This window comes from Cnephaeus nilssonii (assembly GCF_951640355.1).
Source record: "Cnephaeus nilssonii genome assembly, chromosome: 6".
In the NCBI taxonomy this organism is placed as follows: Eukaryota; Metazoa; Chordata; class Mammalia; order Chiroptera; family Vespertilionidae; genus Cnephaeus; species Cnephaeus nilssonii.
Genome location: NC_137077.1, coordinates 102,390,755 through 102,407,416, shown reverse-complemented (window position 1 = coordinate 102,407,416; position 16,662 = coordinate 102,390,755). Strand labels below are relative to the sequence as shown.

Genomic DNA, 16,662 nt, shown 5'->3' with positions numbered 1-16,662 from the left:
TTTAAATAGGAAGAACTTACATTTCACAGGCTCTTGCCCTTCTGTAAATAATTCACAAGTTCTTGAGCCAGCAGAGTCCCTTACTGGCCACTTCTGCCAGGGACTAGCCTGACAATGTTGGTCATGGGGCCGTGGATCTGTCTCCAGAAGTACTGAGATTCACAATTAAAAAGAAAAAGTCTATAAGTTAAAAAAAAAAACAAAAAACCAGATTTGTGGACTAAATTTAACCAACATCAAAGTGTTTATGACTTTCTAGGAGCTGACAGAGACCTAAATCAATGCTTGATTATCCAGTCTTTTAAAGAAAATATTTTTATTGACTTCAGAGAGGAAGGGAGACTAGACTGAGAGAGAGATAGAAATGTCAATGATGAGAGAGAATCATTGATCGGCTGTCTTCTGCATGCCCCACACTGGGGATCAAGCCTGCACCCAGGCATGTGCCCTAACCGGAATTGAACTCGGGACCCTTAGTCTACAGACTGACACTCCACCCAGTGAGCCGAACCTGCTAGGGCTGATTATCCACTCTTCATGGAGACTTGCATCTTCCAAACCAACTGGAAGGCTAATCTCTCTTCCGAAACCCTACTTTTTTCAGCTTTGCCAGGTAGGCACCAAAGCTCAGTAGCAGGTAACTGTGTGCCCCGTGAAGTCCTTAAGAGCACCCTGTTGACTTCTGCCTGTAGCTTTTCTTGCCAAGACCTCGCCAGATGGGGCGGGGGCGAGGGGTGGTGGTCGTGGAAGGAGATTGGTCACCATGCTGAGTTCTTTGTGCCTCTGTCCCTACTGCAAGGACTCTCATACTAACCTCCTTGATGTCCTCTTTTACCTCTGCAAATTATTCACAGAAATAGATCTTTACAGATTACGGACCCAGTCAGTTCATCAGACACAGCCAGACCAGCAGACTTCACTAATAGTTGACCTCACCGGGACCTCCTTCGTACTGACCGGCTAGTCCATTGGCTAAGGAGCCCATCCTCACCCACCAACAGCTTATTGGAAGGATAGAGGTGGACCTCTGTCCTGTATTCAGATTCTTGTCTTGGGCTCCACGCCCAGGCATATTGATTTGTCGAGGTGGGGAGGCAGGCTGGATGCTGGTTCAAAGTCTTCACTTTGTCTGAAGGTCTTGACACTTTGATTTCAACTCTTCTGCCCAGCTCTGCTCCCTTTAGCTGGCACTCCCTTTTCCTTCAAGCGCTTATGAACAGGAGGTTTGTGGCCATCTGTGTCAAAAGCAAGCCTCGGGACTCGAGGTCTCATCTTCTGCAGGTGTTCTAGTTTTCCATCATTCATGGGAATTTTTGCTGATAGGTTGTTTTATTCCATAGAAAAAATGATTCAGGAATTTACATTTTATTTAAATGATTAATATTCAATGTATTAAACTTACAATACTAGTCCTGGCTGGTGTGGCTCCGTTGTGTCATCCAGTGCACCAAAATGTTGCCAGTTCGATTCCCCATCAAGGGTATATGCCCGAATTGTAGGCTCAATCCCTGGTAGGGGGTGTGCAGGAGGCAGCCGAGCAATGTTAGCTCTCACGTTGATGTTTCTCTCTTTCTCTCCCTCTCCCTTCTTCTCTCTCTAAAATTCAATTAACTAGTCTTTAAAAATATATGAAGAAATAAACTTGCAATATTAGAATTCTTCCTTAGACTTTGAAGATCAGATTGCTTTTCCTTTAAAAATTGCTTTTCTTTTTCTTTCACAAATTTTAGCACTCATTTTTAAGAAGCCTTTTAATTTACTAAGTTACTTAAATACCTTCCCTGCATTTATTCATTTACTGTAAAGTGGTCTTGGAATAATGTTGTTTGGTGCTGGCCAGTGTGATTGAGGTGGTTAGAGCATCAGCTGGCCTACTGAAGGGTCGCAGGTTCAATTCTCAGTCAAGAGTACTGGTCAGGGGGCGAACTGCAGGCAAACAATCGATGTGCCTTTCTCATATTGATGTTTCTCTCTCTCTTTATCCCCCCTCCACTCTCTCAAAAATCAATGGGAAAAATATTCTCAGGTGAGGATTACCAAACAACAACAGAATAATGTTATTTGGTTCAATATCATTTTGTTTTAATGTTGATCAGAAAAAGAATTGATTCCTAGCCAGGGTTACTGTCTGTGTGGAGTGTGCACATACCCCTCATGTATGCATGCATTTCCTCAGGGACGGGTTTCCTCCCGTATTCCAAAGGTGTGCACTGTTCCCATCTGAGTGGGTGTGGGTGTGAGTGATCCTTCGTTGGAAGGGGGTCCTGTCTAGGGTGGGTCCCACCTGGCACCCTGAGCTGCCTGGAGAGGCTCCAGCCACCAGTGATTCTGAACTGGAATAAATGGGTTGGAAAAGAATGATCTTCCTTATTTTAATTAATCTCACTTAAATGTATTTATAGCTCATAATGATGTCAATATTTAGTATTTTGAGTCTTTATTCAGAAGTTTGGTGGTGCTTTTGTGACCAGAAAAATGTTGTAAGAACTTAATTCTTGCTTATATCAATTATCCTAGGGTAACATTGGTTTTGTTACACATCTTTTTACTTAAAGTCACAGTTTCCAAGACTCTATCGATGATGTTAACTGAGGAATTACTGTATTTGATTTCCTTTTTGGGTATTTCAACTGTTGGACTTAAAAATTTCCCAAATGCCAAATTATCCTAAAGTCATTGTAATGTTCTCTCAGATGTTCCAAGACCATGCAAAAAGTAGGAAGAATTCATCTTAAAAATTGTTTAAATCAGTCCTAGCCAGTTTGGCTCAGTGGATAGAGTATTGGCCCATGAACTGAAGAGTCCCAGGTTCAATTGGTGGTGCTGATCCTAGGCTATTTCAGGGAGCAGAGCTAGAAAATACTTTTTTTTTTTTTTAAAAAAAAGATGTGAATTCTTAATGATATTTTCTTTTCTTTTTTTGTAATCCTCACCCAAGGATATTTTTCCATTGGTTTTTAAAATAGCAATATGATAGTGGTATGGAAAACAAAACTACCAAATGAAGTTCAAGGTTCTTTTTGTTCTTAAAATATGTTCAAGGAATAAGTATGGTTTCTAGAGTCATCTGCAATTCCTATTTTGTATGATTATATAAGATCATTTCAATTTGAAGTCTTTGCATTCCAATAGCTGTGGGTTCTTAAAATCTATCCAGAAATTAATCCTGACTTTATGCAATGAATGGACAAACATAAGGAACTTACCTCTGAAATATGCCCTAAATTTAATTTGGCCATCATCTAGCTTATTTCAACAGCTGACTACTTGGTTATACATGAAAGATTTGTAATAAGGAAATTTTGGCTGTAGAAACTCATTCTGTTTAGTAAGATTCAATTTCTAATTACATCAGCACCTACATGTTTTCATGTGCTAATTTTAATTTTAAGTTTGTCAATTTAAAAGCTTCCTTTTCTGAACCATGAGCTTTTCTCTCAGGCCTGAGTTTCATGCTACACAAATGCAACTTCCAAAGACTAATTGGAATCTCAGAAACATGTAACCAAAGTATATCAATATCAGGTTCAATTAAGTAATTAAAAGAAAGGAAAACATGTCAGAGACTACACTTTTAAACTGTTGGCAGAAAATTAATGTGAAAACCTCTCTATACACTATATTCATATGGATTTTAGACTATCTGGTTCCATTAGAATCATTTCATAAATACCAGCTTTTAACAGAATTCAAAGTCCAGTCTGGAAAACAGAAACCACACTCGATAGTACAACAGAGAATTTAATATGGAGAAGTAGTTCAAAAGAAGGACTGGGAAGCAAAGAGAGGACACTGAGGTGACAAAGTAACATTAGGAGGTACCACTTCTCACAGGACTTGGGGAAGGCAGGAGTATTTGGAGTTATTAAGACTAGAGGCCCAGAGGAGGGGCCTGAGGGGGCTGGGCATGCCTGAAGGTATTGGAGAGGCAGTGTCTACCCGGGCCAACAGAGCTGGACGCAGAACGAGTGGAGGGAACGAGTGTGATGGCGAGGGTGACATTAACAGGATCAGCAAGCTAACATCTCTCTCCCTCTGCCTTCCCATTTTTCTCTAGGGGAATTTAACAGGAAGCCTGCTTCAGCATCACACACCAAAGTATGGAAGGGTGGACTGGGGCAGGGAGACAACTGCCCCAAATCTTGGCACAGACCCGTCTGCATGCACCCCTCTGCACGTGGCTGAACTTCTGTGCCATAATAGTAAGAACAATGCTTTCTCCCAAGACAATGCAGCTCTTCTCCCACAGAGATGCTCTTACTGTCCCTAAAAGGGGAGATGGAACAAACATTGACAGTTGTTGTGTCCATGTTACCGTAGAGCAAGCATGTCAAACTTGCAGCGGGCTGCGAGTTCGACATGCTTGCCATAGAGAGTCATCCAGAGTGCAGGGAAGTCTCCCTCATTGGCCAAGATAACCCAGGAAAGGTTCTTACACGGAGTGAGCCCAAAGCTAGAAAGATGGGTAGAGCCCAAGTGTGCCAGCAGTTAGAAAGATGAACAGCAGGGCCCCAGCAAGTGGGGAACTGGGACGATGAACGGATAGAGCCTGAGCACAGCAAAAGCCAGCAGGACAATTGGATAGAAAAAACCCACGTTCTCCTTCCCCTGTCCCCAGAAGAACTGAGGGCTTGAGCAGAAAGGGGAGATGGTTTTTGCGATGGGAGTCAACCATTCTCCCAGGTTGCATGGCACCCAAATAAAACTTCTTTCCTTTTGCACCAGCACCTGCTTTGACTTTGGCTTTGGTGGGCGGCTGAACCTGTGCTTTTCAGTTACATCCACCTCAGGACATTTGTGTCTCATTCAGTCTATATCTCACCTGAGTATTCTGCAACCTTCAGACTAAATTATAAACTTAAGTGCTATCAACAATCCTTACAGAAAATAATAAGGGAAAAGGAAGAGGGAGGAAAAGAAACGAGCTGACAAACACACACATATATACACAGAAAAAATAAGAAAAAATGCGTGGCTGCTACAGTCTTCATTTCTGTTAGTGGTCAGAAGAACATAATATTTATTACTTCCTTTTCCAACTGCTGGTTACAAGTCCAGAATCTCAGCTGATCAAGGTTTTGTGTATGTGTTTTTTCCCTACTTGTCCCAGGCATCAGTAGTTTGTTTTTTCTTATCCCTGAGTAGTATTCCATTGTACGAATATACAAAATTTGTTATTCTATACCCTATTTGAGTTATTTCTGGGTTTTGGCTATTATGAGTAAAGCTGCTAAGAATCTTCATGTACACATCTTTGTGTGGACACTTGTTTTTATTTCCCTTGTGTAATACCTAGGAGTGGAGTTGCTGAGTCATACCAGTATGTTAAGTATATGTTTCACTTCAGAAGAAACTGCCAAATTCTTTTCCTTTGCATTCTTACCAGAAATAATATGAGAATTCAATTGTTCCACATCCTTACCCACATAAGGTGATTCTAATATTAATCCTACCCAGTGTGTAGTGGTATCTCATTGTGATTTTAATTCACATTTTCTGATTACTGATTATGTTTACCATCTTTTCATTGCTTACTGACCGTTAATATATCTTCTTTGGTGAACTGTCTCTTCAAATCTTTTGCCCACTTTTTAATCGGTTGTTTCTCCCTTTATTGAGTTGCAAGACTTCTCTGTATGTCCTGAACACAAGCTTTTAACTACATATGTGTTTTGCCAATATTTTCTCCCAGTGTGTGGTTGGTATTTTTATTTTTCTTAACATTGTCTTTTGAAGAGCATCTTGGGTACATGCAGAAATCCTTTGTACTATAATCCTCAAAACTGTTTCTTATTGATAGATATTCATCATGTTTTCAATATTTTTCTATTAAAAACTATGCTGAAATGAACAGCTTAGCCTATCTTGGTGTCTACTTGTGAGTATTTCTGTAGGACTGGAATCAGAAAGCCAAAGGGTACATACATTTAAAATGTTAATGTTTCAAGTACTGTGGGGGCCGGGGGGTGGGGGAAGGATAGTAGGGGGTCTGAGATTTTTCACCTTATTGCAGACTAACAAGTTAATGGGTCATAGTTTTGTGGAAGTTGACAGAAGACATGAGACTCATGGGTTAGAGGTAAATAACCTTATTACTCACAGCAATAGTAATAGCCAGGGTGTCTGCATATGTATATACACTTTGTTTTGGAGCCTCCAGTTCCCACAGGGTTACATAGAGGGCCATTTGCATGGGCCAAGGGCCAGCATGTTTTAAAGCAAACAGCCACTGGGCCAGAATGGCTTAGTTGAGCATCGACCTATGAACCAGGAGGTCACAGTTTGATTCAGGTCAGGGCACATGCCCTGGTTGTGGGCTCAATCCCCAGTGTGAGGAGTGCAGGAGGCAGCTTATCAATGAGTCACTCTCATCATTGATGTTTCTATCACTCTCTCCTCCCTTCTGCTCTGAAATCAATAAAAATATATTAAAACAAAAACAACAAAAGGGATTATCACTGATAATCTTATCTAATAAAAGAATAATATGCAAATTGACCATCACTCCAACACACAAGATGGCTGCCCCCTTGTGGACACAAGATGGCTGCCACAAGATGGCCAGCAGGGGAGGGAAGTTGGGAGGGACCAACTGCAAGAGAGGGCAGTTGGGGGCGACCGGGCCTGCAGGGGAGGGCAGTTAGGGGTGACCAGGCTGGCAGAGGAGGGAAGTTGGGGGTGACTGGGCCTGCAGGGAAGGGCAGTTGGGGGGGCCCAGGCCTGCAGGGGAGAGCAGTTGGGGGGGACCAGGCCTGCAGGGGAGGGCAGTTAGAGGTGACCAGGCCTGCAGGGGAGGGCAGTTAGTGGTGACCAGGCCTGCAGGGGAGGATAGTTAGGGGCAAACAGGCTGGCAGGGGAGCAGTTAGGCATCAGTCAGGCTGGCAGGGGAGTAGTTAGGGGGTGATCAGGCTGGCAGGCAGAAGTGGTTAGGGGCAATCAGGAAGGCAGGCAGGCGAGCAGTTGGGAGCCAGCAGTCCTGGATTGTGAGATGAATGTCTGACTGCCCGTTTAGGCCTGATTGGGCCTAAACGGGCAGTCAGACATCCCTCGAGGGGTCCCAGATTGGAGAGGGTGCAGGCTGGGCTGAGGGACACACATCCCTGTGCACGAATTTCGTGCACCGGGCCTCTAGTTTCTTATAAAAAAAGAAAAAAAGAGCCAACACTGTAGTGAGCAGCAAAAAAAGCTAGTCTCTTTCTACCCCAAGAATAATCATAATCCCTCTGCGGGTGCCTTGACCCCTTTAGCTGCCTGTGTGAATAGCTACAGAAATTGCTCAGTATCATTAGATGGATAAATCTTGGCATCTGACACTCAGCAGGAACTGCAGGGATAACTCAGGCTCTCCCAACAATATACTGTAATATTTCTCTCCAGAAAGCCTACTGCAGTTTAGGCCTGCCTTCAATTGTGTAGGAAAGAGCCTTGGTTGCCAATATGGGAGTATCATCAGTCTTTGTAATTTTAGCCAGTTTGATGGGTGAAGAATAGCTTACGTTTGTTGTGTACCTTTCGTTTATCTTTTCTTGAGTTGAGCACCTTTTCAAATGTGTATTGATAGTTTGTGAAGTGGATCTTCAAAGCTTAGCCTCCCCTTTGACATCCTCTTTCCATGTTTCCGACTGGGGAAGACAAATAAAGGAAAAGCTCCATTTGTCATGAGTCTACTGGTGTTGGATGTGTTTTCCACTTGAGTAATCATCTTGAGTGGGATGCCGGCGGCACTTCCCAGAACTGTGTGTGCTGCATAGACAGAAACTGATGTCATGTGATGTGTGATGGATGCCCTTTATTTTTGGTCTGTTTGCTCCTGGGTTCCAAAAAGGGCCAGGCACGCCGACTTCAGGGTGCGGGGTGGAAAACTGAAAAATAAACAATGAATTGCTGAACTCCGCGTGTCTGGTCCCCGTGCCTCCCACGGGCATTCCCTCCAGTGGGTTTTGCGGGGACAGCTCTGGCCACGTCCCTACGCCCCTGGGGTCGGGGGCCACGGAGGCGGGAGAAAAGGGGGAGAGGAGGCCAGGCTCCGTCCCTCGCCTCGTCCGGCCTCGCTCTTTGCGGGGGGCGGGGGGGCGGGGGAGGGGGGAGGCGCGCGTCAGCCCTGGCACCGCCCTAGCCAATCCGCAGCCAATCGGGAGCCAGTCTGGGCGGCGCGATTCCGAGCGCAGCCAATAGGTGCGGGTCACCGCTCGTCGGGCGCGGGCCCCGCACTGCCGCGAGCCCGAAGTCCGAGGCGGCTACTCGCGCCCTGGGTGCCCGCAGGCCGCCCGGCTCCGGCATGGCGACCTCAGCGGCGGGGCCCGTGCTCATCGTTGGCAGGTAAGCGGCGCCCGCGGGGAGCGCGGCGGAGCTGCCGACGGAGCGCACCGCGCCAACGCCGTGGCGGACGCGCCGGGTGGTGCCGCCTGCCGGCCGGCGCTCCAGTGACTGTGCCAGTGGTTCCGGGTGGGCGACAGGAAGTCTGGCTGCAGACGGAGTGGTTCACCGATCCCGTTTATGGAGGAGAGAGCCGAGATTGAGCAGTTTAGGGACCCGAGGCCACAAGCAGTAAGGGACCGAGGGGGACGAGCCCAGCGGGGCGCGGGCGGGGTTCTGGCCCCGCGGTGCCTCCGGGTGGGAACACGTGCGGGCGAACGCACCCGGCGCGCCTGATTCTCGGGGAAACGCGCCCCTTTCAGTTTGCTAAGCTGTCAGTCTGACAGCCTAAATTCCGCCCAAATTGTTACGGTTGGTGTTCCCATCTCTTTCATAGTCCCTGCTACTTTCATTTAAAAAGGCATTTATGTGTACCTTACCACCGGTAAGCTCTCACAGTACTCTACCCATGTGTTGTACTATCCACATGTTGACACCTGCTATTGATAGTTAGACGCACCTTTTTTGGGGTGGCTTTGTGAACCTTTATCCCCTAAGGAGTCCGCCCACCTGACCTCTCGCCCCACCCCCCATCGGTTTGACAGTCTGTTAGCGGAGGGAGTCAGGACGCCTTTGGTCAGCTAGCTTTTGCTCACAGAGCAGTGGCATTAACTGTGCCCGTATCCTTGCCAGGCACGTGGGTATGTGTGGCTGCCTAGTAAAGGAATTAAAAAGAAAGTATGTAAGTGCACTTTGCACCAGGTAAAGGGACTCTGCTTGCCTTGCATTCTGGATGCCCAGGGCTGGAGTGTTGTGTTTCCCACTGTGCCTTGGAGTGGTGTTCTGTCTGCCCCTAGCCAAGGGGTAAGGAGTACAGTTTGGAGTGGAGTGGAGCTGCGCTTGGGAAGTCAGAATTAGGGGGCGGGAGGGGGGATGGCAAACTATGACCACAGGACGTAGCACAGGATAGACATTCCTACCTGTTCACACTCTCAGCACCTCACAGACACTCATCTCTGCTTCTAGGGTAGCATTGCTTACCTGCCCTTCATCCTTTTCTCTCCCCTCCCTTTCCTCACTCCCCCTTTCTTTCTCTTTCTCTCCCAGTCCCATAGGTAATTCCAAAAACATCCATTTAAATTTCCTAAAACCTGGTTGAGTTTCATTCTTGGATTTCAACAGACTGAAAACTAACATATTTCAATTTCAGGAACCTGTTGGGCCATTGTTTTTCCATCAATACCAGACTCCCTCTTAAAAGTACTTGCTAGAAATAGTCTCTAATTCTTCTCCAGTGATCTTTTCATAAAGGCCACTCTTCCTTAGGGCCACTTAGCTTCTCTGTGACCCCCAAGGCAAGTCCCTTCAGAATGGTGGGGTTGAGAGAGTAAGAGTGTGCTTTTGAAAAAAATGAGTGTAGGGCTGTGGGAACGTAAAGAGGCAAAATCTGATAATGACAACGTTAAAAAAAATTGAAGTAGAAATGGGTATCCTAAAGACAAATTTGCATTTGGGGGGCGTCCTCAGGCATTCATTTCTGTTGGCCTAACACCGTGGTCGGCAAACTGCGGCTCGAGAGCCACATGCGGCTCTTTGGCCCCTTGAGTGTGGCTCTTCCACAAAATACCACGGCCTGGGTGAGTTATTTTGAAGAATTGGCGTTAGAAGAAGTTTAAGTTTAAAAAATTTGGCTCTCAAAAGAAATTTCAATCGTTGTACTGTTGATATTTGGCTCTGTTGACTAAGGAGTTTGCCGACCACTGGCCTGACACATCTACAGAGAAACTTATTCCTGTGTATAACTGAATAACTGTGAAGTTTATTAAACAGAAACCTCATGTAGATTAGCTTTAGGAAGGTCTGTAGGGGGAGCTCTCATGCCCTAACACTCAATGCCAAGTACCCCAAACAGGAAAAAGCATCCTTTCCCTCTCCAAAAGGAAGTTTTTCTATTCTGCTACTCCAACAGGAAGAAGGAAGATCTTCTCCTAGGCCAGTGGTCGGCAAACTCATTAGTCAACAGAGCCAACTATCAACAGTACAACAATTGAAATTTCTTTTGAGAGCCAACTTTTTTAAACTTAAACTTCTTCTAACGCCACTTCTTCAAAATAGACTCCCCCAGGCTGTGGTATTTTGTGGAAGAGCCACACTCAAGGGGCCAAAGAGCCGCATGTGGCTTACGAGCCGCAGTTTGCCGACCAGGGACCTAGGCAACCACTCAGCCAATGAAAAGCCACTACAACTCCCAGTTTCCACCAATGGACTCTGTTTCCGGCAGTCCCTCTGAACGCCCCCTTTCCTCTGTAAGAGAATGTTCCTCTCCTTTTTCCTGTGGACTGGCGTGAACTTCATCATTAGACTCCTTGTCCAGAATTGCAATTCTTTGTTGTTCATAAACCCTTTTGCTGGAGAACTATCTGGCTCTTTAAGGTCAACGATATGGCAATGTGTTTACCCAAACTTTAGACCTTGAGCTTGGTTTAAAATTGAAATCTGTATGGGGGAGAAGACTAACCTTGTCATATTCCTGGTTCTGCTTTTCAGTGGGCATACTCCTTCAGGACTGAGCTTAGGAGCCATCTCCTCCAGAAAATACTCTACTTCTGAGACCTTCCCATTAGTGTAGAAACTGGATTGTCACTGGTTGTATATTTACCGTAGTAGACAGATGTTTGAGTGTTTATAATAGATTGCATTAAAAAAAAACAACTGGTGCAGTGTGAAGGGCTTTCTAGGATGTTGTTTTATATCAAGTAATGCATCCTCGAACTAGCCTCCATTATTTTTTATATTCCAAAATTTTACTTTGAGTGACTATGTACATTTTTTGTATGAAACTTTCGGGGGCATGAATTTTTTTCAGAGTGCTACTGTAGATATTTTCTTGCTAATTTTTGTATTTAAACACACAAACAGATGTATATATGGAGACACACAGAGCAAACAATAGGATGTTCTAGTTACTTGAGTCAGATCAAACACTAAATTTGTTCTTCCTAGGAAATTTTTAATAGCTCTTATTGGCAAATAACCCATAACCTACTTAGATCAAGAGTATGGGAACAGTTTTACCTCAACTTTTGCCAAGTAAATGGGTGACGGTAGAATGGAAAGATACTTTAAAAAGTATGTAGGGTAGATTTATTCAAAGCTACTACTAAATGCCATCCTCTCTAATAAAATGGTAATATGCAAATTAACCATCACTCTGCTACATAAGCCACGCCCACCAGCCAAGCCACGCCCACCATCCAATCAGGGCGAGTATGCAAATTAACCCCAATCCAAGATGGCTACAGCCACAGAGAGCAAGGTTTCCCAGGTAACAGAGCAAGCCAAGCTTTCCATAGCCGTTGCAGGCCTAAGCCTCCACTCAAGCTACAAAGTTTCAATTATAGAAGGTAAACAAATTCAAACAAATGGCGGCAGAATGGAGCTTGAAAGAGCAGGCCAGGGTTGCCGCCGGCAACAGGGGAAGCAAAGCTTTCCGCACATCCTGGCCGGGCTCACCCGCTTAAGGCAACAAAGTTTCAATTGTAGAAGGTGAATTAACTGCCACAGAAATGGCTGCCGCCCCAGGCTACAAAATTTCAGTTGTAGAAGGAAAATAAATTCCAGATACCAGGGCCTCCGCTTGGGTCGCCAGGGGGCGTGGCTGGCCTGCAAACCACCACAGGCCCCTCGCTCAGGCCGCCCCACACCCCAAGGGAACCCCCACCCTTATCTGTGACACCCTTCAGGGCAAACCAGCTGGCCCCCACCTGTGTACCAGGCCTCTATCCTATCTAATAAAAGAGTAATATACAGATTGATCATCACTGCAACACACAATATAGCTGCCCCCATGTGGTCAAAGATCCTGCCCCCATGTGGACACAAGATGGCCACCACAAGATGGCCAGCAGGAGAGGGCAGTTGGGAGGCACCCGGCCTGCAAGGGAGGGCAGTTGTGAGGGACCAGGCCTGCAAGGGAGGGCAGTTGGAGGTGATCAACCCCGCAGGAGAGGGCAGTTAGGGGTGACCAGGCTGGCAGAGGAGGGAAGCTGGGGGCAAACAGGCTGGCAGGGGAGCAGTTAAGCATCAACCAGGCTGGCAGCGGAGTGGTTAGGGGGTGATCAGGCTGGCAGGCAGGCAAGCAGTTGGGAGCCAGCAGTCCTGATTGTGAGAGGGATGTCCGACTGCCCGTTTAGGCCCGATCCCACCAGGATCGGGCCTAAACGGGCAGTCGGCCATCCCTCCAGGAGTCCCAGATTGGAGAGGGTACAGGCTGGGCTGAGGGACAACCCCCCGCCGTGCACGAATTTCGTGCACCAGGCTTCTAGTTAATGATAAAATTAGAATTGAACCACCTTTTCTCTCCTGCTGCTTTGTGACTGTGTAACAATAAATTTTTATGAAAATAGGAGCTTTAAAGCATATTAGAATAGTCAGAATGGTAAGGGTCCATTATATGATCTCCAGGTATATAGGGCTTTAGAAAAAGTTAATAAGATGTCACAGGCTCTAAGGAGAGGAAGCCAATGGTATTTGGGCCTGATGTAAATTAGTACTGAGGACTAGAAAGCCCAACAGAACCAAGGTGGTGAACTTTCCTTCTGGGCCTGTGCAGTCTGCAACCTTTATACCTCTCTCTATATTAGTCAGCTTTGTACATTCCCCTTGCCTGTGCATGCTCACTTTTCTGCCCCCTCTCTCACTTCTTTATCTTGCACATTCCAGGAACCCCAACATCATAAAATTTCAACTCTAGTTCCTGTTACTGACTTTCAGTTTCCATATTTTGGATTTTCAGGAGAGGAAATCTGATTGGCTCAGTTCCTCCATGTGGGCCAGGCTACAGATATCACTGCGTGCTAGTAAGCCAGTTTATTGGCTGCTTCAGGTCATGTGTTCATTTCACGTCCAATCAGCAACAACTGAGTATGTGTGTGTGACAGTAGGGGGTAGGGTTGCTTGTGGGTTCCCAGGAGTTGGCATTCTGCTATTGGTGGGCCCTATGGGGGAATGTGGGCAACACAGGCCATAAAACCTATTGCAGTAAAAATAAATCAACTTTGTCTTTAATGCCTGTTATATGGACTATAACTAATTTCTCCCCAAATATTTATTATGAAAATTCTCAAACACACAGAAAAGTTGAAAGTATAGAAAAAAGAATACTCACACACCCACCTGTTTTCAATAATTGTTAAAATTTTGTTATATTTGCTTTATCTGTGCTCAATTTCCTAACCAATTCTGAATATTAGATGGTTAGTTTTTAATTTTTTGCTAGTATAAATTCTACTATGAATTTCTTTGTGCAGTGCCCATATGAACTTAAAATAAATTTTAGAAGTAAAATTTTTAGGTCAAATGCTACAAACACAGTTTTGATACAGGGTGTTAGATTGCCTCCAGATACTTTGCATCAGTTTATATACCTCTAATAGTTTGTGTGTACCCATTTACCCACAATGTCATCAACATGAAGCATTGTCAGTCTTTTTAATCTCTGCCATTCTGATCTATATCTTACTTGCTGTTATTAGACTAAAGCAGTAGAATCTGTTTTCAAGTTAGTTTTCGCCTATTCATATAATTTTTCAGGCTTTTCCCCCTCTCATGTTTGTAACATTCAGTTTTTACTTCTGGGTTTTTTAATATACTTACTAGAGGCCCCATGCATGAAATTTGTGCAAGGGGGAGAGGAGGTTTGGTCCCTCAGCCCAGCCTGCACCCTCTCACAACAATCCGGGACCCCTAGGGGGATGTCCGACTGCCGGTTTAGGGATTGGGCCTAAACTGGCAGTCAGACATCCCTCTCGCAATCCGGGACTGCTGGCTCCTAACCGCTTGCCTGCCTGCCTGATCACCCCTAACCACTTGCCTGCCTGCCTGATTGACGCTAACTGCCTCTGCCTGCTTGCCTGATCGCCCCTAACCACTTTGCCTGCCTGCCTGGTGCCCCTAACTGCTAACCTGCCTGCCTGCCTGATCACCCCTAACCACTTGCCTGCCTGCCTAATTGCCCCTAACCACTCTGCCTGTCTACCTCATTGCCCCTAACCACTCACCTGCCTGCCTGATCATCCCTAACCACTCACCTGCCTGCCTGATCGCTCCTAACCACTTTGCCTGCCTGCCTGATCACCCCTAACTGCTCGCCTGCCTGCCTGATTGCCCCTTACTGCCTCTGCCTCGGCTCCCGCCGCCAAGGCTTCATCCAGAAGGACATCTGGAATGACATCTGGAAGGTTGTTCAGCTGTCCGGTCTAATTAGCATAATATGCTTTTATTATTATAGATGTATTATAAATATTACTTCCTCTTGGATATTTGTGTCATGTTGATTTTTTTTTTTGGCCATAAACAAAGTTATTAAGATTAGTGTTGGTGTCCCTCGTTAGGGCACCATAAATGCCGGGGTTCTTGTCCTAGCTTTACAAAGGATTCAGCATTCTGGAGAAAGGGGCTGCGTGTAGATGATTAAAGAGTCCAAGGACGAAAGATATTTTTGAAAGGCATTGGGGGTCAGAGGAGCTTCAGCTAAAGGGAACTGAAGACTCCTCCTTCACCCAGGACCCTGCTTTTATTCACACAATTTATCCTAAGGCAAGGTGGGAATATACACTTCAAAGGGTAAGGTATCAAAGGATATACAGAAGCATTGTCAGTTTAGGGAATAGTCTACAGCTGTTCAGGTGTTTGGCCAACAGGAGGCAATAACATGCCCTGAGCTGTCTGGCAGCTAACAATCCTATTCAGGTTTGGGGGAAGTGCCTTTTAGCCATTTCCAACAGGTAAATTACATTTGTGTGGCTCACCCTTGTTGAGCCCCCCAAGTCCCATCAACCTTTTGACGGAACTCTTGTAATTATTACATGCTGGAATTGGTTCTCGGCAGATTAGTTAGTTTATTTGACAAACACTATTCAAACATGAGGACCTTTGTGTCTTGGAGTATTGTAAAAAGATCTTTGATGGAAAGGTTGGAAACTAGTGTTCTAGTGTAAATATCCCCCTCCTCCCACTGCATTTGTAGATGACTATAGCCCCCTTGGAGACGTGACTGACTTCTGTATGATTTTAGCATAGTAGAATAGCTGGGGGTGGAGCTAGGCTTCCTGATATTAACTATTGATTGAATTGTAAGTGATTGAATGATAACACTAGATAATTGTTTAAGTGACCACTGCCCTTTAGAAAAATGTGAGCCACATATGCAAGCCACATACATAATTAAATTTTCTCTTGGTATCTTAAAAAAGTAAAAAGAAAAGGTCAAATTAATTTTAATAATATATTTCATTAGCATAATATTTCCCAAGTATTATTTCAACATGTAATTTATATAAAATAATATTAATGAAATAGTTTACTTTTTTTGGTATTGTCTTCAAAATCTAGTGTGTATTTTATATGTACAGTGCATATCACTTCAGACTGGTGTTGACTTTAAACAGATAGCTAAATATATCTCCAGCAAAATGTGTTTATTCAAGTATAACAAAAGACTTGCAATTTGGGACATGTGGTTTTCTGGCAAACCTCAGGCAAATCCTCAGAACAAAGGAGAAGAATGCTGTTTTATAGGGGAGGAGAAGTTCGGAGAGCTGTGATAAAGAGTTTTTCCTGTTGGATTCCACCATCTCAGGGCAAGAGAGCACCCCATCTGGCCTCCTGACTTCATTTTATTTATTTATTTATTTATTTACTTACTTACTTACTTACTTACTTACTAGAGGCCCGGTGCACGAAATTCGTGCATGTGGGGGGGGGGGCGGGGAGATCCTTCAGCCCGGCCTGCAATGACGCCCATGTCCCATGCCCCAACCTCTGGCCAGAGGCCTCTCCCTCCCTCCGCGTGGCTGGGGTGCAGTACGCTGGGCTTGTGTTGCCCCCAGAGGCCCCTCCCTCCCTTCATGCCTCCCTTCATAGCAACCGGGGCGATGCCACCAGCATCCCGCCCCGGTTGCTATGGGCACCGCCATCTTTGTGACGGAGTGATGGTTAATTTGCATATTACTCTTTATTAGATAGGATTTATTTATTTATTTACTAGAGGCCCGTTGCAGGAAGATTCCTGTAAGAATAGGGCTTCCTGTGGCCTGAGCGAAGCAGAGAAGGGAGCGAAGCTCACCTCGCTTCCTTTTCCGCTGCCTCGCTCCCTCCCATCTTCGCTGCTTCGCTCTCTCCTGTCTCCGCTGCCTCACTCCCTCCCTTCTCTGCTGCCTCGCTCCCTTCTCCGCTGCTTTGCTCCCTTCTGCAGCGCTTGGCTTCCTTCTATGCTGTCTTCAGTCTTTGCTCTGCACCTGGGTATGC

General features: G+C 45.4%; 1 protein-coding gene across 2 annotated transcripts in view; it reads left to right on the top strand.

Moving 5' to 3' along the window:
• The first annotated feature begins 8,182 nt into the window (after positions 1-8,182).
• CRYL1 (crystallin lambda 1) overlaps positions 8,183-16,662 on the top strand; it is a 162,562-nt gene continuing 154,082 nt past the window's right edge. For both annotated transcript variants that reach the window (XM_079775669.1, XM_079775668.1), the window contains exon 1: positions 8,183-8,319. In XM_079775669.1, coding sequence (XP_079631795.1) covers positions 8,279-8,319 — 41 coding nt within the window. In that variant the 5' untranslated portion in view covers positions 8,183-8,278. The remainder of the gene's footprint in view (positions 8,320-16,662) is intronic.